At 42.7% G+C, this 16,435-nt stretch overlaps 1 protein-coding gene across 1 annotated transcript in view; it reads right to left on the bottom strand.

The window, feature by feature from the left end:
• Positions 1 to 4,655: 4,655 nt before the first annotated feature.
• The window catches only part of LOC133114086 (uncharacterized), a 49,653-nt gene continuing 37,873 nt past the window's right edge, over positions 4,656 to 16,435 (bottom strand). The window contains exons 7-10 of the mRNA XM_061223280.1: positions 12,487 to 12,496; positions 7,499 to 8,203; positions 6,209 to 6,919; positions 4,656 to 5,212 (exon numbers count right to left, since the gene is read on the bottom strand). Coding sequence (XP_061079264.1) covers positions 4,656 to 5,212; positions 6,209 to 6,919; positions 7,499 to 8,203; positions 12,487 to 12,496 — 1,983 coding nt within the window. The remainder of the gene's footprint in view (positions 5,213 to 6,208; positions 6,920 to 7,498; positions 8,204 to 12,486; positions 12,497 to 16,435) is intronic.

Below are 16,435 nucleotides of genomic sequence, written 5' to 3'. Positions count from 1 at the left end.
CCAAAAGGTGGATGGGATCACCAACTGGCCACGACCCACCACAAAAAGGCAAGTGCGCACATTCCTGGGCCTAGTGGGGTACTATAGGCAGTTTATACCTGACTTTGCCACCAGAGCGGCCCCCCTGCACGAGCTGAGAAAGAAGGACCACCGGCACACGGTAATATGGACCGAAGACGCCGACCGCGCCTTCCTAGACCTGAGGGCCGCCCTGGGGAATGAACCAGTACTAACCACCCCTAACTTCTCACAAAAATTTGTGTTACAGACCAACGCCTCCGAGACCGGACTCGGTGCTGTCCTCTCCCAAATCCAGGATGCCACGGAACACCCAATCACGTATATCAGCAGGAAATTGCTGAAACACGAGAGAAACTATAGCACGGTGGAGAAGGAGTGCCTGGCCATAAGGTGGCCGGTCGGGAAGCTTAGGTACTATCTCGTGGGAAGGGAATTTATCCTTATAACCGACCATGCTCCACTACAATGGATGTACCGGTGTAAGGACACCAACGCCCGGGTGACCCGGTGGTTTTTAGAACTCCAAAGTTTTAAATTCAAGGTGGAACACCGAGCCGGGAGACTCCAAGGGAACGCAGACGCCCTGTCCTGGATGAACGAGGGCCTCTTCGGTGACACTCCCGCCGAGGGCGTGGAGCTGAGGGGGAGGAAATGTGGTGGCCCGATCTGGAATCGGTTCACCACTGGAGTGGAACGGCCCGTGCGCCGGCGCCAAGCACTAGGAAAGGTTATTAACCACGTGTATTTCCCCTGTTCGTATTTAACAGAGCTGCACCGGGGAGAGAGCCGGCGGGGAGAATCAGCACCATGGCCAGCGACACGGAGAAAAGACGCGTGAGGAATGCGAGCTAGAAATAATCAACATTTCTAATTGGACAGGCGCAGCCGGACTGACTCCAAGAGAGAGAGAGAGGCCGTACAAAAGACGGGGCGCAACCACAGAGCGGGGCTGAGTACGGAGGGAGACGGAGGCTAAGCCCAGTGAGTTGAGAAGCAGCCACTTGAAACGAGCAACGACACCACGGGGGGAACCGCGGGTCTTCGGAGGCCCTGCAGAAAGGCGTGGGCGGAACGGACCACCCAGAACCAATGACGGACCGGGATACCTAATTTTTTGGCCGGTGTTTTTTTTTCGTTTTTGCTGAGAAAGCAAGTTTTATTTTTGGACTTTGTGAAAGTGCCCTGAAGGCACACCAGAACCTGATTAAAGATCATTTTGATGAACTACTCTTGCTCTCTCTGCCTCTCTCTCCCCACGGGGTGCCACAAGGGTAACAGGCCTTTAAATAAGTGAGAAAAACCAGCCGTGCAGGCTACCTCTACCTGGCTCAGTGTCTGAAACACAATGTAACACTCAAGCACAGAGCAGGGGGACAATGTGTCTTAAATAGAGTAGAGCCCGCCTACCAATAACAGATAATTGGTTTGGTAATTAGACTGCACCTGAATACTAACCAGATATACACTCACCGAGCACTTTATTAGGAACATTTTTACTTTATTATACCTTCTTATTCATATGATTATCTAATCAGCCAATTGTGTGGCAGCAGGACAATGCATACAATCATGTAGATACGGGTCAGGAGCTTCAGTTAATGTTGCATGTCCGGTGGGTCCCGTGGCAGGTGGGTGGTTTGAGTACCTCAAACTGCTGATGGCCTGGGATTTTCACACAGAGTTTGAGTTTACAAAGAATGAGCAAAAAATCCAGTGAGCAGTAGTTCTGTAGACAGAAACGTCTTGTTAATGAGAGACATCAGAGGAGAAAGGCCAGACTGATCAAAGCTGACAGAGAGGTGACAGAAACACAAATAACCACACGTTACACCAGTGGTATGCAGGAGAGCATCTCTGAACACACAAAGCATCATAACACTAAGTGGATAGGCTACAGCAGTAGAAGTCTAAAAAATAAGTGTAATAAAAACCTAATAAAGTGCTTGTGAGTGTACTATAAGCAATATGGACAAATAAGATTTTATTCATATATTTATTGACCTTTATTTAAACAGGTAAAGTCTCATTGAGATTAAAAATCAAGTGAACAAATAAGGTTGAGACACAAAGACCGTTTCCAATATTGCTATATTCTATGTCTTTTAGAACTGAAACAAATTCACCATAACAAATCAATTCTTATTTAGTTTTAAATATTCCTGTATGTGGCAGCATATTTAAAAGCTTTTTTTGCCCAGCTCAGTATGAACACAGGGAACAAAAAACTGCAAAGTCTCTTGAGAACGCAAGCTATATTGGCCTTGGCCTCAGGAGGGATACGTACACAAGTAAGTGGGAACCAGTCCAAGGAGAGTTTTGTACATTAAACTCAACCAGTGGGTATGCCTGCATACATACAGAGATGGCCACTCAGCTTTTGCATACAAGATACAATGGTGAGTAAGATATTATATACAAAGTATTTTCTAAATGTTTCTTGAATTACACCACCTGCACACCAGGAGCACTGCAGCTGAAGGAAAGAGCAGGGAGGAGTGTCTCACATCCTGTAGCCTGTGTGTGCAAAGTGAGCCACAGGGAAGAACCTGTGCTGCAGTAACCAGAGGAACCCAGCAAGACCAACTGTGTCCTTCCACAGCAGTGAGCTGATGACATGGGCAAAGCCAAGGTTCAAACAAAGTTTTCAAACTCAAATTTAAGGACTATAAACACAGGTAGAGGGTGAGTCAACAAGTCAGTGAGCATTTTCAATGATAGAAAGGGATTTACAATGGTCTTGTAACAATGTTTTAACACAAAAATCATTTAATAATAACTGTCTGAAAAACTGATGATCAAATGTTTTTCAGACGGTTATTAAATCCGTTGTTTTTAAAATAGTAATTTAGTCTGGTGTTCATGTATGACGAGTTGTATGCAAAATATGCTGTACATAAAAACTTTATAAACTGTTTATAAGGGTGTAAAATGTTTAAAAATGTGCATAGAGGTCTGTCATTCATGGACTTGAAGCTGAACTGTAAGTGCTGAGAATCAGTCAAAAGAAGAATAAAACTCACAGGAAGGTGGAAGAAATGAAAGCTGTCTCTCTTCTTCCATAATGGCAGTGTGGATCCCTCTGTCTCTGGCTCAATCAAAACCTTCAACATCCGCTCTATCAGCTCTGCCGCTCTTCTGCTCCACTCCTCCTCAAAGCTCTTCTGTTTTCTTCCTATTTCCTTTTCCACAAAAAAAGTATGCTGAAATTCTAGGGGCTGACAAATGTACAATTCCTTGATTTATATCAGGGCTACACAAGCCTATTCCTGGATATAAACTGTCCTGTATGTTTTCATTCCAACCCCAATTTGGCACATCTGTTTCTACTAATTAGCAATGAATGAGATCTCTTGCTGTTGAATGAGGTGTGCTTTGTTTGTGTTGGAATGAAAACCTACAGGATTAGAATTTTGGAAAATAACACATGATTAAACATTTACAACAGCTACTAGATGGGGGCAGAGTAGAGCAGTGTTTAGTCTGGAGAGTCACCTACACTGTCCTGTTCCAGTGTCACCCCGTTAGCCTTCTCCACTTCACTCACTCCAGAACTCATTGTTCCGTATCCAGATGATGCTGAACTCTCTGGTTTGCTCCTTTTCAGCCACTGTGACACCTTGTTACTGTAAAGTTGATGAGCAGATTGATAATCCCACACATAGCTGCTTGCTTCAGAGGGGGCTGGAGTCCCTCCGCTCACTGTAACATAACATAACATTACATTACATTATTGGCATTTGGCAGATGCTCTTATCCAGAACGACGTACAACAAAGTGTAACACAACAACACCAACAAACGCTGTTACACTCAAATTCATCTGTATTATATTGTGTTATATTTTATGGAAATACTACAAGAATATTTTTTTATCTTTTTGATTCATATGATTTAAGGTCATGATGTGCATCACTGCCCGTGATGAATGGATGTTTCTCATTCATGTTTAAAGCTATAATAGGTCATTTCTAACAGTCAAGAGAGCCACACCATGCCATTGGCTGTGGCAATTAGAACCAATTTTGTGCTTGAATTATTGTATAACTGTACAATGTTTTGGAACAGTGTCGCGGCATCAACTGTATATTTTCAAACCCAAATTTAAGGACTATAAACACAGGCAGAGGGTGAGTAAACATGTCAGTGAGTATTTTCAATGATAGGAAGGGATTTACAATGGTCTTGTAACAATGTTTTAACCCAAAAATAATTTAATAATTGCCGTCTGAAAAACCGATGTTCAAATGTTTTTCAGACGGTCATTAAATCTGTTGTTTTTAAAATAGCACTTTAGTCTGGTGTTCATTGATGAGTTGTATGCAAAATATGCTGTATATAAAAGCTAAGTATTAACCTGTCTACTGCATTATTAACTGTTTATAAGAGTGTAAAATGTTTTAAAATGTTCATAGAGGTCTGTCATTCATGGACTTGAAGCTGAACTGTAAGTGCTGAGAATCTCAGTCAAAAGAAGAAGAATAAAACTCACAGGAAGGTGGACGAAAATGAAAGCCGTCTCTCATCTTCCATAATGGCAGTGTGGATCCTTCTGTCTCTGGCTCAACCACAACCTTCAATATCTGCTCTATCAGCTCTGCCACTCTTCTCCTCCACTCCTCCTCAAAGGCATTTTGCTCATCCCCTTTCTGTCCGAATAACATGTTCCTGGCCACCATCTCCTCTATCTTCTCCAGCAGCCCTGTTCTCATTGTTGAAAACATGGTACCTGTTCCCACATTTCTCTATGAGCTCTTGGAGGACCTTCCCTTCAGTCTCGATGTGTTGTTCAATTGGTGTGTCTCCCAGCAAGTCTCCACTGGTGAACAGCACTATAGTGTGTCTCCAGACTCTCTCACTGAGAAGCTCCAGGTGTTCCACTGCTGATCTCCTCTGTGTATCTCTGAATGCTGAGCCCACATCAATAACCAGGAAGAGAGCAGAGGGTCCCGGGGGACACAGAGACACACTGCGCACAATCTCCTGTTTATGCAGCTGTGCAGTGTCCTTCACAGAATAATCCCTCCACCAGCCTGGTGTGTCAACCACAGTGACCTGTCTCCCAGCTACTTCACCCTGTCTCTTCATACACTGTGCAGTTCTCATTCCAGACTCAAACTCCTCTCTGCCCAGGATGGTGTTTCCTGCTGAACTCTTCCCACTCTGTCTCCCCCCCAGCAGCACAATCCTCAGCTCTGAGAGACAGTGTTCCTTTCCTGACAAAAAGAAATAGAACAATTTACTCTTCATTAGGAGTGATAACAGACATTCAGTTCTGAAATTAGCTGCTCTCTGTATGTTTGGAGTCGTGAATATTTAATATGAAATGACATTCATCACTCAGAATATAAGACAGGTGGGATGTGTTTATTTTGGTGGGGGCAGAGTTGCACATGAAATTTCACTTCATCCCAACATAAAGTCACATTCATTTCAATATATTATTGCCACCAGTAATTTTGGATAACAAATTTTTAAATATTTTCCTGAAAATATTTTATGAATTTCAAATATTAATAAAATAATTTTTATGTCACCAAGAAGATTACTTAAAATGTAATGGCCTTTGTTAGGGCACTACTGAGTGGTTCATCCTGCTAAGATGCTGATGTAGTGAGTGCATGCACCCCACCGTCTGCTATCAAACCCTGACTCTGCAATGCACTTCTCTCAGGAGAAAAACTTTCCATTGATATAACGCATTTGAATAGAAACTGATTAAACATAATCATTATTCGTTTTAAATTTCACTGTAATTCATCTAGGCGGCACGGATGGTGCAGTGGGTAGCACTGCCGCCTCACAGCAAGGAGGTCCTGGGTTCAAATCCCCGTCGGCCGGGGCCTCTCTGTGCGGAGTTTGCATGTTCTCCCCGTGTCTGCGTGGGTTTCCTCCGGGTACTCTGGTTTCCTCCCACAGTCCAAAGACATGCAGGTTAGGCCGATTGGAGAGTCTAAATTGCCCGTAGGCATGAGTGTGTGAGTGAATGGTGTGTGAGTGAATGGTGCGTGTGCCCTGCGATGGACTGGCGACCTGTCCAGGGTGTATTCCTGCCTTTCGCCCAATGTATGCTGGGATAGGCTCCAGCCCCCCTGCGACCCTGATCGGGATAAGCGGGTTCAGATAATGGATGGATGGATGGATGGATGTTATTCATCTATAACTTATTTCAATCAATGGCAAATACGAACCATGAAAAAGTGCTTGGTGAGTCTGTCTCTGTTTCTGAACCTTCATCATCCTCTGTTTCACTCCATTTTCCACTGCCCTCCTCTTCTCTTCCACCTCCTGTAAGAGCATTCTGTCTATTTCATAGTGAGAGCCTCCATGCCCTGCCATCATCTCCTCTATCTTCTCCAGCAGCTCCGTGACCTGAGTCCCATCAGCCCTGTTCTTATTGTTGAGAACATGATACCTGTTCCCACATTTCTCTATGAGCTCTTGGAGGGCCCTCCCTTCAGTCTCAATGTGCAGCTCAATGGTTGTGTCTCCCAGCCAGTCTCCACTGGTGAACAGCACTATAGTGTGTCTCCAGACTCCCTCACTGAGAAGCTCCAGGTGTTCAACCACTGAACTCCTGTCTTTCTCTCTGAATTTTGAGCTCACATCAATGACCAGGAAGAGAGCACAGGGTCCCGGGGGACACAGAGACACACTGCGCACAATCTCCTGTTTATGCAGCTCTGCAGTGTCCTTCACAGAATAATCCCTCCACCAGCCTGGTGTGTCAACCACAGTGACCTGTCTCCCAGCTACTTCACCCTGACTCTTCACACACTGTGCAGTTCTCATTCCAGACTCAAACTCCTCTCTGCCCAGGATGGTGTTTCCTGCTGAACTCTTCCCACTCCGTCTCCCCCCCAGCAGCACAATCCTCAGCTCTGAGGGACGGTGTTCCTCTCCTGACAAAAAGAAAAAGAACAATTTACTCTTCATTAGGAGTGCCAACAAACATTCAGTTCTGAAATGAGCTGCTCTCTGTATGTTTGGAGTCGTGAATATTTAATATGAAATGACATTCATCACTCAGAATATAAGACAGGTGGGATGTGTTTATTTTGGTGGGGGCAGAGCTGCACATGAAATTTCAGTTCATCCCAACATAAAGTCACATTCATTTCAGTATATTATTGCAACCAGTAATTTTGGATAACAAATAGTTTAATATTTTCCTGAAAATATTTTCTGAATTTCAAATATTAAAAAAATCTTTTTTATGTCACCAAGAAGATTGCTTAAAATGTAATGGCCTTTGTTAGGGCGCAGCTGACTGGTTCATCCTGCTAAGATGCTGATGTAGTGAGTGCATGCACCCCACTGTCTGCTATCAAACCCTGACTCTGCAATGCACTTCTCTCAGGAGAAAAACTTTCCATTCATATAACGCATTTGAATAGAAACTGATTAAACATAATCATTATTCGTTTTAATTTTCACTGTAATTCATCTATAACTTATTTCAATCAATGGCAAATACGAACCATGAAAAAGTGCTTGGTGAGTCTGTCTCTGTTTCTGAACCTTCATCATCCTCTGTTTCACTCCATTTTCCACTGCCCTCCTCTTCTCTTCCACCTCCTGTAAGAGCATTCTGTCTATTTCATAGTGAGAGCCTCCATGCCCTGCCATCATCTCCTCTATCTTCTCCAGCAGCTCCGTGACCTGAGTCCCATCAGCCCTGTTCTCATTGTTGAGAACATGATACCTGTTCCCACATTTCTCTATGAGCTCTTGGAGGGCCCTCCCTTCAGTCTCGATGTGCTGTTCAATAGTTTTGTCTCCCAGCAAGTCTCCACTGGTGAACAGCACTATAGTGTTTCTCCAGACTCTCTCACTGAGAAGCTCCAGGTGTTCCACTGCTGATCTCCGGCGTTCCTCTGTGAATGCTGAGCTCACTTTAATGACCAGGAAGAGAGCACAGGGTCCCGGGGGACACAGAGACACACTGCACACAATCTCCTGTTCATCCAGCTCTGCAGTGTCCTTCACAGAATGAGTCCACCAGCCTGGTGTGTCGACCACAGTGACCTGTCTCCCAGCTACTTCACCCTGTCTCTTCACACACTGTGCAGTTCTTATTCCAGACTCAAACTCCTCTCTGCCCAGGATGGTGTTTCCTGCTGAACTCTTCCCACTCTGTCTCCCCCCCAGCAGCACAATCCTCAGCTCTGAGAGATGGTGTTCCACTCCTGTCAGAGAGAAACAGAACAATTTACTCTTCATTAGGAGTGATAACAGACATTCAGTTCTGAAATTAGCTGCTCTCTGTATGTTTGGAGTCGTGAATATTTAATATGAAATGACATTCATCACTCAGAATATAAGACAGGTGGGATGTGTTTATTTTGGTGGGGGCAGAGTTGCACATGAAATTTCAGTTCATCCCAACATTAAGTCACATTCATTTCAATATATTATTGCCACCAGTAATTTTGGATAACAAATTTTTAAATATTTTCCTGAAAATATTTTATGAATTTCAAATATTAATTTTTATGTCACCAAGAAGATTACTTAAAATGTAATGGCCTTTGTTAGGGCACTACTGAGTGGTTCATCCTGCTAAGATGCTGATGTAGTGAGTGCATGCACCCCACCATCTGCTATCAAACCCTGACTCTGCAATGCACTTCTCTCAGGAGAAAAACTTTCCATTGATATAACGCATTTGAATAGAAACTGATTAAACATAATCATTATTCGTTTTAAATTTCACTGTAATTCTGTAATTCTGTAATTCATCGCATTCTGGCAATATCAAATTCTATAAGTCTCTGTTTAGTGTACCATTCAAGTAATTTACCAATATATATTTTTTTTCAAGTGATTAAAATACATTCTTTGCACAGAAAGAAAAAAACCCACCATGATGAGCGGTCAGCCCACCAGCTGCCATGTCGATCCCTCTTTCTTTGCCCAGTTTTGTCTGTTAAATAACATTATTTGAACAATTTTTTATCAATGGATTATCAGTTTTAATTTAGTTTGTTTAACAGTCTTAAGTTGAATTGGCACTGAAATATTTTCACACCCAAAATGTGTGGCAAAATCAGGCTTCTCTCCCTCTCCCTCTCCCTCTAACAGGGATAGTTCACTTTCTTCATTCATTATTTCAGTTTTATTGAATGTTTTCCAGTGACAGAGACAGCTTTTAGAACGGCTTTCAGAGGCATCAGTGTGTTTTTTTATTTAAACAAGAAAGTATGCTTCAAAACTAAACTGATCTGACTCTTTATTTCCAATGTTCAATGTCTTATGTTTATGCCTTTTCTCCCTGACTTTTAGAGCCATTTTCTAAAACTTGAAACTCAACATTTAATGGAATAAACTACAGAAAAGGCTATCATAATACTTGAAGACCCTCAATAAAAAGGTTGATATATGTCTTTATGCAGTTGTGGATTCTCACACAGAACAACATAAAGACATATATCAACCTTTTTATTGAGGGCCTTCAAGTATTATGATAGCGTTTTCAGTAGTTTATTCCATTAAATGTTGAGTTTCAAGTTTTAGAAAATGGCTGCAAAACTGTCACACAGAACAACATAAAATCTTCAGTTTTTTTAACAGAATTCAGTTTTTCACCAATTTCAAAAACCCCTAAACACAGATCCAAAAGTACATAGCCTACAGAAGTGAATTACTGCCCCGACAAAAGAAAAATAAATACAAATTCAGATATTATGTGATAATTTCCCATTCATTTGAGACAATTATTTTGTTATTTCTTGAAAATATCACATGACATTTATACCCTATCAATTATAACCATTACATGAATATGACAAACCCATCATTCATGTTCCTTTAAAAGATCCTTTTATACCATCTACACAATACAACAAGTGGAGAGTTGATTACGTTTTACTTTCTTCTTGGATTGAGACATGACGCAGTATTTCCATAGTGCTTAAAGTGAAAACATTGAGCGCTTTAGACTAGGCATGATTATTTATGCATACAGTTCATCAATGTGATAAAGATTATGTCTGACTGCATTGTTGAAAGTTAATAATATATTTTTACCTGACTGCCACAACTCCCTGAGTTTTGTGTGAGTGTTCTGTATTGGTAGTGAAGAGGTCCTTCCAGGTCGAGTGAAAGTGAACTTTGTAATGGCTCAGGCTGCGATGCTTATCATGAAAGTTGATACCTTCGAACCTGAGAGAAACCTGTCCAAGGAAAATCTGTGTAGCTCCAAATGAGTGCAAGGTTGGTTAATAATTTCCAATGGGGAAAAGTTAGTGCCTGTAACAATTTTCCGATTGGCTGCAGGAGCTGATGGGTGTGTGAGAAGTGTTTGAACAAACAGAGAAAAGGCAACAGTGTTATACTTTCTTAAAACTGAAGTGCTTCCTGTAGAACAGAAAAGACTCCACTATACTGTAGCTATACCAAGGAACTTATGCACGTGTCCCTTTGGATTAAAAGCTTATGCTAAATGATTAACTACAAAGGTAAAAATGTACCTGTGACTATGAATAGTTTTACATTCTCATCCTCAGATCAGATTGAAATAAGCTGCACCTGTACAACAATTCATTTTCAGTTTTTTTTAATATGGTGGGCCCTATAAACATCTCCACATGAAAGGCTGCAGGATTGTTCTGGCAGCACACTGGTCTCAGTCAACCTTTCTGTTTAAATGTTTAAAAAGTTTTGCACAGAAAGAAGAAACTCCATAATGAGAGGTCAACCCTCCAGCTGGCATGAGACAGAGAGGGAGAGTCAGAGTGAGCAGAGCATAAGGGAGGGAGGGGTTTGGTTTCTCTTGTGTGTGTGTCTGTCTCGTGTTGCTGGTACGAAATGCTCGCTTTGGTCGCAGCTTTCGTTACACAGTAGCAGGAGTTGGCTGGGCTTGATGTGCCGAGACAGCTTGTACACAACCCAAAACCTGTCTGGCCTCATGTGGTATAAGATTGTAATCCATTACCTGGAAGACAATAGGTCAGGGTAGAGGAAAAACACCAGAAGCCAGAAATAGTGTAAGGTTGGGCTTGGGGCTAGCAACCCCAACCTGTAAAAAACCTCTGTGCTACAAAAAAGCAAACTAGGAAAAACCAAGAATGTTCAGCCCTGGGAGAAGATGGACCTCATGTATGAAGTATGGCGCAGTGTGGTGAAAGCCAGAAACATCCGGAAGCTACCCTGCCAACCATCATTCTCTCAACCAGGGCTATCACCACCATGGGAACATGGAATGTAAGGACCATGTATGAAACTGGAAAGACTACACAAGTGGCTGCCGAGATGAGGAACTACAATCTTGCCATACTCAGAATCAGCGAATCAAGAGGGACTGGATCCGGCCAGAAGAGACTCCCCACAGGAGAGATGATGCTATACTCAGGCTATGGAGAGGACGATGCAAACCATACCCAGGGAGTGACCTTGATGCTGTCCAAGGCTGCCCAGAGAGCACTCATTGGATGGGAGGCACATGGTCCTAGGATCATTTCAGCTTCCTTCAGAACTAAAATCAACATGAATATTATTCATTGCTGTGCCCCTCGAAATGACAGCAATGAAGAGAGAAAGGAAGAATACTAGAGCAGACTGCAGGACATCATTCAGAAATACCCAGGAAGAGACGTAATGGGAGACTTCAACGCCAATGTAGAAAGTGACAACATGGGGCTACGAGGAGATAATGGGAAAGCAAGGTCTAGGAGAGATGAATGACAACCGGGGGAGATTTGCAGACCTATGCCCCACTAACAACCTGGTTATTGGCGGAAGCATTTTCCCTCACAAAAGGATACACAAAGCAACTTGGGTCTCACCAGAACTCTCCACCAAAAACCAGATAGACCATGTGTGAATCGCGAAGAAGTTCAGGAGGTCCCTCCAAGATGTATGCGCAAGGAGAGGAGACAACGTTGCCTCAGACTACCACCTCCTACTTGCCCGGGTGAAGCTGAAATTAAAGAAAAACTGAACAGGGGAGAAGAATCAGAGACAAACATTCCACACAGCACTTCTGAGAGACTCAGTCAAGCTAGAAGAATACAAACTCACACAAGTCCTGCAAGAGTTGATGGAAGAAGAGGAGGAAAACATCGACAGGAAGTGGAAGACTGATGGAAGCAATAAGTACAACGTGCAAAGAAGTACTGGGCCCGAAGAAACACAACCACAAGGAGTGGATATCAGCAGAGTCACTGAGGAAGATTGAGGAGAGGAAAGAAAAGAAAGGCACTAATCAACAGCAGCCACACAAGAGCTGAAAAAGTCAAAACACAAAAACAGCACAAGGAAGCATCATCAAGGCAGACAAGAAGAACTATATAGAGACTCTTGTGGCAGAAGCTGAAGAAGCAGCTAGACCTGGAAATATGAAAGACTTGTAGATCACCACCAAGAAGCTGTAAGGAAATGTTAGGGTGGCGAGCGGGGCAGAGAGCCAGGGGCGACCAATGCTAGAACCCTTCTAGACTAGTAGACAGAGATAGGGGTACACAGCCACGGGAAGACTTCTCCCGGAAAAGAAATAAACAACACAAATCTTATAAAGGGGAAACAGAAATAGCCCAAAAACGGTTATGGGAAACAGAAAACAACCCTTAACAAACAGGGCGAACCAATAACTCAGGATATGTGCCAATAGATGGGCACAAATGGTCACAGACCAAGAAACAAAAATAAAATACAACCTGGTGAGAAAAAGACCAGGCACGAAAATAAAAACCTCGAGACGCAGCTCGGGACAAAACGCTGGGGACACCGTTCCTCTACCGCCGACTCACACGAGTCCAAAGAAAAACAAAACCCTTGAGGAAGGCGACAGCACATAAACACTCTCAGCTGAATGCCTTCCTTACCTTGTCTCATAAATTCTTTTTTTTTTAGCGAATAAACCACCAGCACCGAACCTGACTCGTAATAGTGCAGAGTCTACCAGGTGCTTTTACCGGCTTTGTGTCAAGGGCGTACGGTTGAACACAAAAGCACTGAAAGATAGTGGGTGGTCTTAAATACTCTCAGGAAGGTAATTCCCCTGGTGCTAACAAGGAACAGGTGGAACCAATGATCCTTGGCCCTCTCGTGGCAACAGCGGGAATAACCTCCCACCATGACAGGAAAGTTCAGTAAACCAAAAAGACCAGTTAAGGACAAAGACAGGAAGCCAATCATCGGTGAGGAAAGACAAAAGGGAAGATGGGTAGAACATTTTGAGGAACTGCTAAACAGACCAGCACCATGGGACATCCAGCAAGTGGACAGCGATCTGCCGATAGACTGCAGTGTTCCAACAAAGGAAGCGATCCGCAAAGCCACCAAGAAGCTGAGGAACGGCAAGACTGCAGAACCCGATGGTATTCCGGCAGAGGCACTGAAGGCTGATATAGACTTTGGAAGAGATGCTCCATCCTCTCTTTAAAACCTGTTCTTCCCAGACCTCTTTCAATACTTTTAAATAAAGCTGTTTCACTGTGTGGCAACACATAGCAAAGTATAGAATCCTAAGAAATACATGAGGAGGTATGTTTGGTACACAAAAAAAGCCTAAAAATGATCATACATATACAAGTTCTAATATTCATTGATTTATTGCACCAAATCTAAATCTGCAATGGAAAAATAATTGTATACATTTCATCCCCAATATGTTATCCACCACTAGAAAGAAAATTGTGTAGCTATCTAAAAGCAGTGACATTCTGCAAGTGTTTTTCCAAGATGAGGCACTTTTACTTATCCAAAATCTATCCAAATGGTATATTTTAGATAATGTTGTAAACAAGGTCCACCTGTCTGTCTCAGGTGCAGCACAACTTTGGCTGAGAGCCATTCTGTCTGATGTCCAATTTGTTTGTCACAACATGTTAATCATGAATGAAGGAAAAACAATTTCATCTTGAATCAAACTGCTCAAAACTTTATTGGAGCCACATTTTTTGGCCGTTCTTTTATTTGCATAAAACAGTTGAGTAGCCTACTGTTATTTCTTATGTCATACATTTTTACTATATATGTACATATACACATAATACATTTTATATAATACAGAATACAGTTTTAGATTAAGTACCGTTGTGCTAGTATATAAAAAAAGAAAGTTGACGTTGACAAACAGTACTTCTGTACTGCAGTTCTGTAGTTCCAATAGACATTTTCAGTTACACTCGAGGGCACCATCACACAAGCTATGAGAGACATTTCAATGCACTTCAGGAACAGAACTGCCGAAAATTACTGTAACAATGTTATTTAGAGGAATAAATTAAACTTAAACCAAAATCTAGCTGCTCAGACAGGCAAGAGTCTTGCCTAGCAACTGGCTCCTGTATGTAAACAGAGCACCTCCCATATTCACATATTTAGCTCTCATTTTTACGTGGACACGCATCTCAGTCAATGGAAAATAGCGGCTATCAAAGAAAACATATTTCGCTTGAATACAAACGGAAGCATTTTGGATTATGAAAACGTTCATGTGGTCAAAATAACCTTTCAAGATGCATGTACTGGATATAACTGAAGTGACTGCAAAGTAAGCACAGATTACTTATTTATTCACATTTTTTCTGAATGATTTATTCTGTGATCTTGGGCACTGTCCTGAAAGCTAAAAGATTGTAGAATTTTTTCATGCAAAGTTTTCCAGATTCGGATGACTGAAATTATTAAAGAATTATTATTAAAGAAATAAGTTTATAATATCCTTTAGGGTGTAATAAGCAATTGAGGGATGGAGAGTGTGCTTTTGTTTCATTGTCCTGAGCTAAAGGAAGAAGAGAGAGGCTACCGACCAGCCTCGTTAGCTTTAGAAGCGTCTTCTGAATGCTCTGAGAGTAAATTTTCAGTCTGTTTGTGCGGTGTGTTTTGATAAATTATGGATATAGGCGAGTAGTCCATCATTGAGTCGTGGGCGGTTCAAATGGGGTTTACGAAGATATGGGAAGAACAACACATCCCATCAGAATGGAAGGAGTGCTACCTCATCAAACTACCAAAGAAAGGCGATATGAGCCAATGTGCAAACTACAGAGGGATCACACTACTGTCCATCCCAACAGGATTATACTGGACAGGATGAAGGGCACTGTCGACCCACAGCTCCGAGACCAACAGGCGGGCTTCCGCAAGGACAGATCATGCACAGACCAGATTGCAACACTGCGCATAACATTGGAGCATTCATTGGAGTGGAATTCACCTCTATTCATTCACTTCAGCGACTATGAAAAGGCTTTCAACAGCGTGGATAGAGAGACCCTCTGGACACTGCTCAGACACTACGGAGTGCCAGAGAAGTACAGAAACATCATCAGGAACGCCTATGAGGGGATGACCTGCAGAGTGATACACGGCGGTCAACCCACCGACGCCTTCCAGGTAACAACTGGAGTGAGACAGGGCTGTCTGTTGTCACCATTTTTGTTCCTGCTGACAATAGACCGGATCATACAATGGACATTATGGACGTAGTTAGAAGACCATGACCTTGCGGATGACCTGGCCCTTCTCTCCCACAGCCAGCAGCAGATGCAGGAAAAGACCAGCATCATCGCAGACAACTCTACTCGGCTTGAGCTTAACATCCACAGAGGGAAGAGCAAGGTCATTAAGTCAATGCTGAGAGCCAGGATTGGCAAGGCCAGACAAGCCTTTCTCCAACTAAAAAACATCTGGAGCTCAAGAGACCTTTCCATCGTAACCAAGATCAGGATCTTTAACACCAATGTGAAGTCAGTCCTAATCAATGGCGCTGAGACCTGGAGGACCACTGTCACCACAACCAATAAACTGCAAGTTTTCTTAAACACCTGCCCGCGACGAATCCTCCAGATTCACTGGCCTAACAGCATTAGCAATAAAGACTTATGGCAACGAACACAACAACAGCCAGCAGAGAAAGAGATTCTCCAACGGCGTTGGAGATGGATTGGTTATACACTCTGTAAACCATCCATGAGCATCACAAGACAATCTCTCAGGTGGATGCCCCAAGGGAGAAGAAAGAGAGGCTGACCACGAAGCACCTGGCGCTGAGACTGATGCCAAGAAGATGGGACACACCTGGTGACAGCTGGAGAGGTTGGCCCAGGATGCTTGGAGAACCCTTGCTGATGACCTATGTCCCAGAAATAGGCGTAAGTAAGTGTGTGTATGTGTGTGTGTGTGTGTGTGTATGTCAGGGTGAGTGCGGGATCGAGAACTGCCAAATATTTTAGAATTTTTGTTCTTTTAAAGTTTTCTAACATAAACAATTGAGAATTCTTTATGTATAAAGTTACCTTTACACAAGGATTATGCCTGTCCTTATGACAGTCTGTTCTGGGTTCTGTTCTGGGTTGAAACATCTCACTCAGGAGTGGGTGTGGCCAGGTTGGTGAAGTGAGTTGGGCAGTTTATTATAATGCAGTATTATTTATTAAATAGCATACACCCTTATCCAGCTCATATTTAAC

The sequence above is a fragment of the Conger conger genome, chromosome 16, assembly GCF_963514075.1.
Source record: "Conger conger chromosome 16, fConCon1.1, whole genome shotgun sequence".
NCBI lineage: Eukaryota > Metazoa > Chordata > Actinopteri > Anguilliformes > Congridae > Conger > Conger conger.
This window is presented reverse-complemented; position numbering and strand designations above follow the sequence as displayed.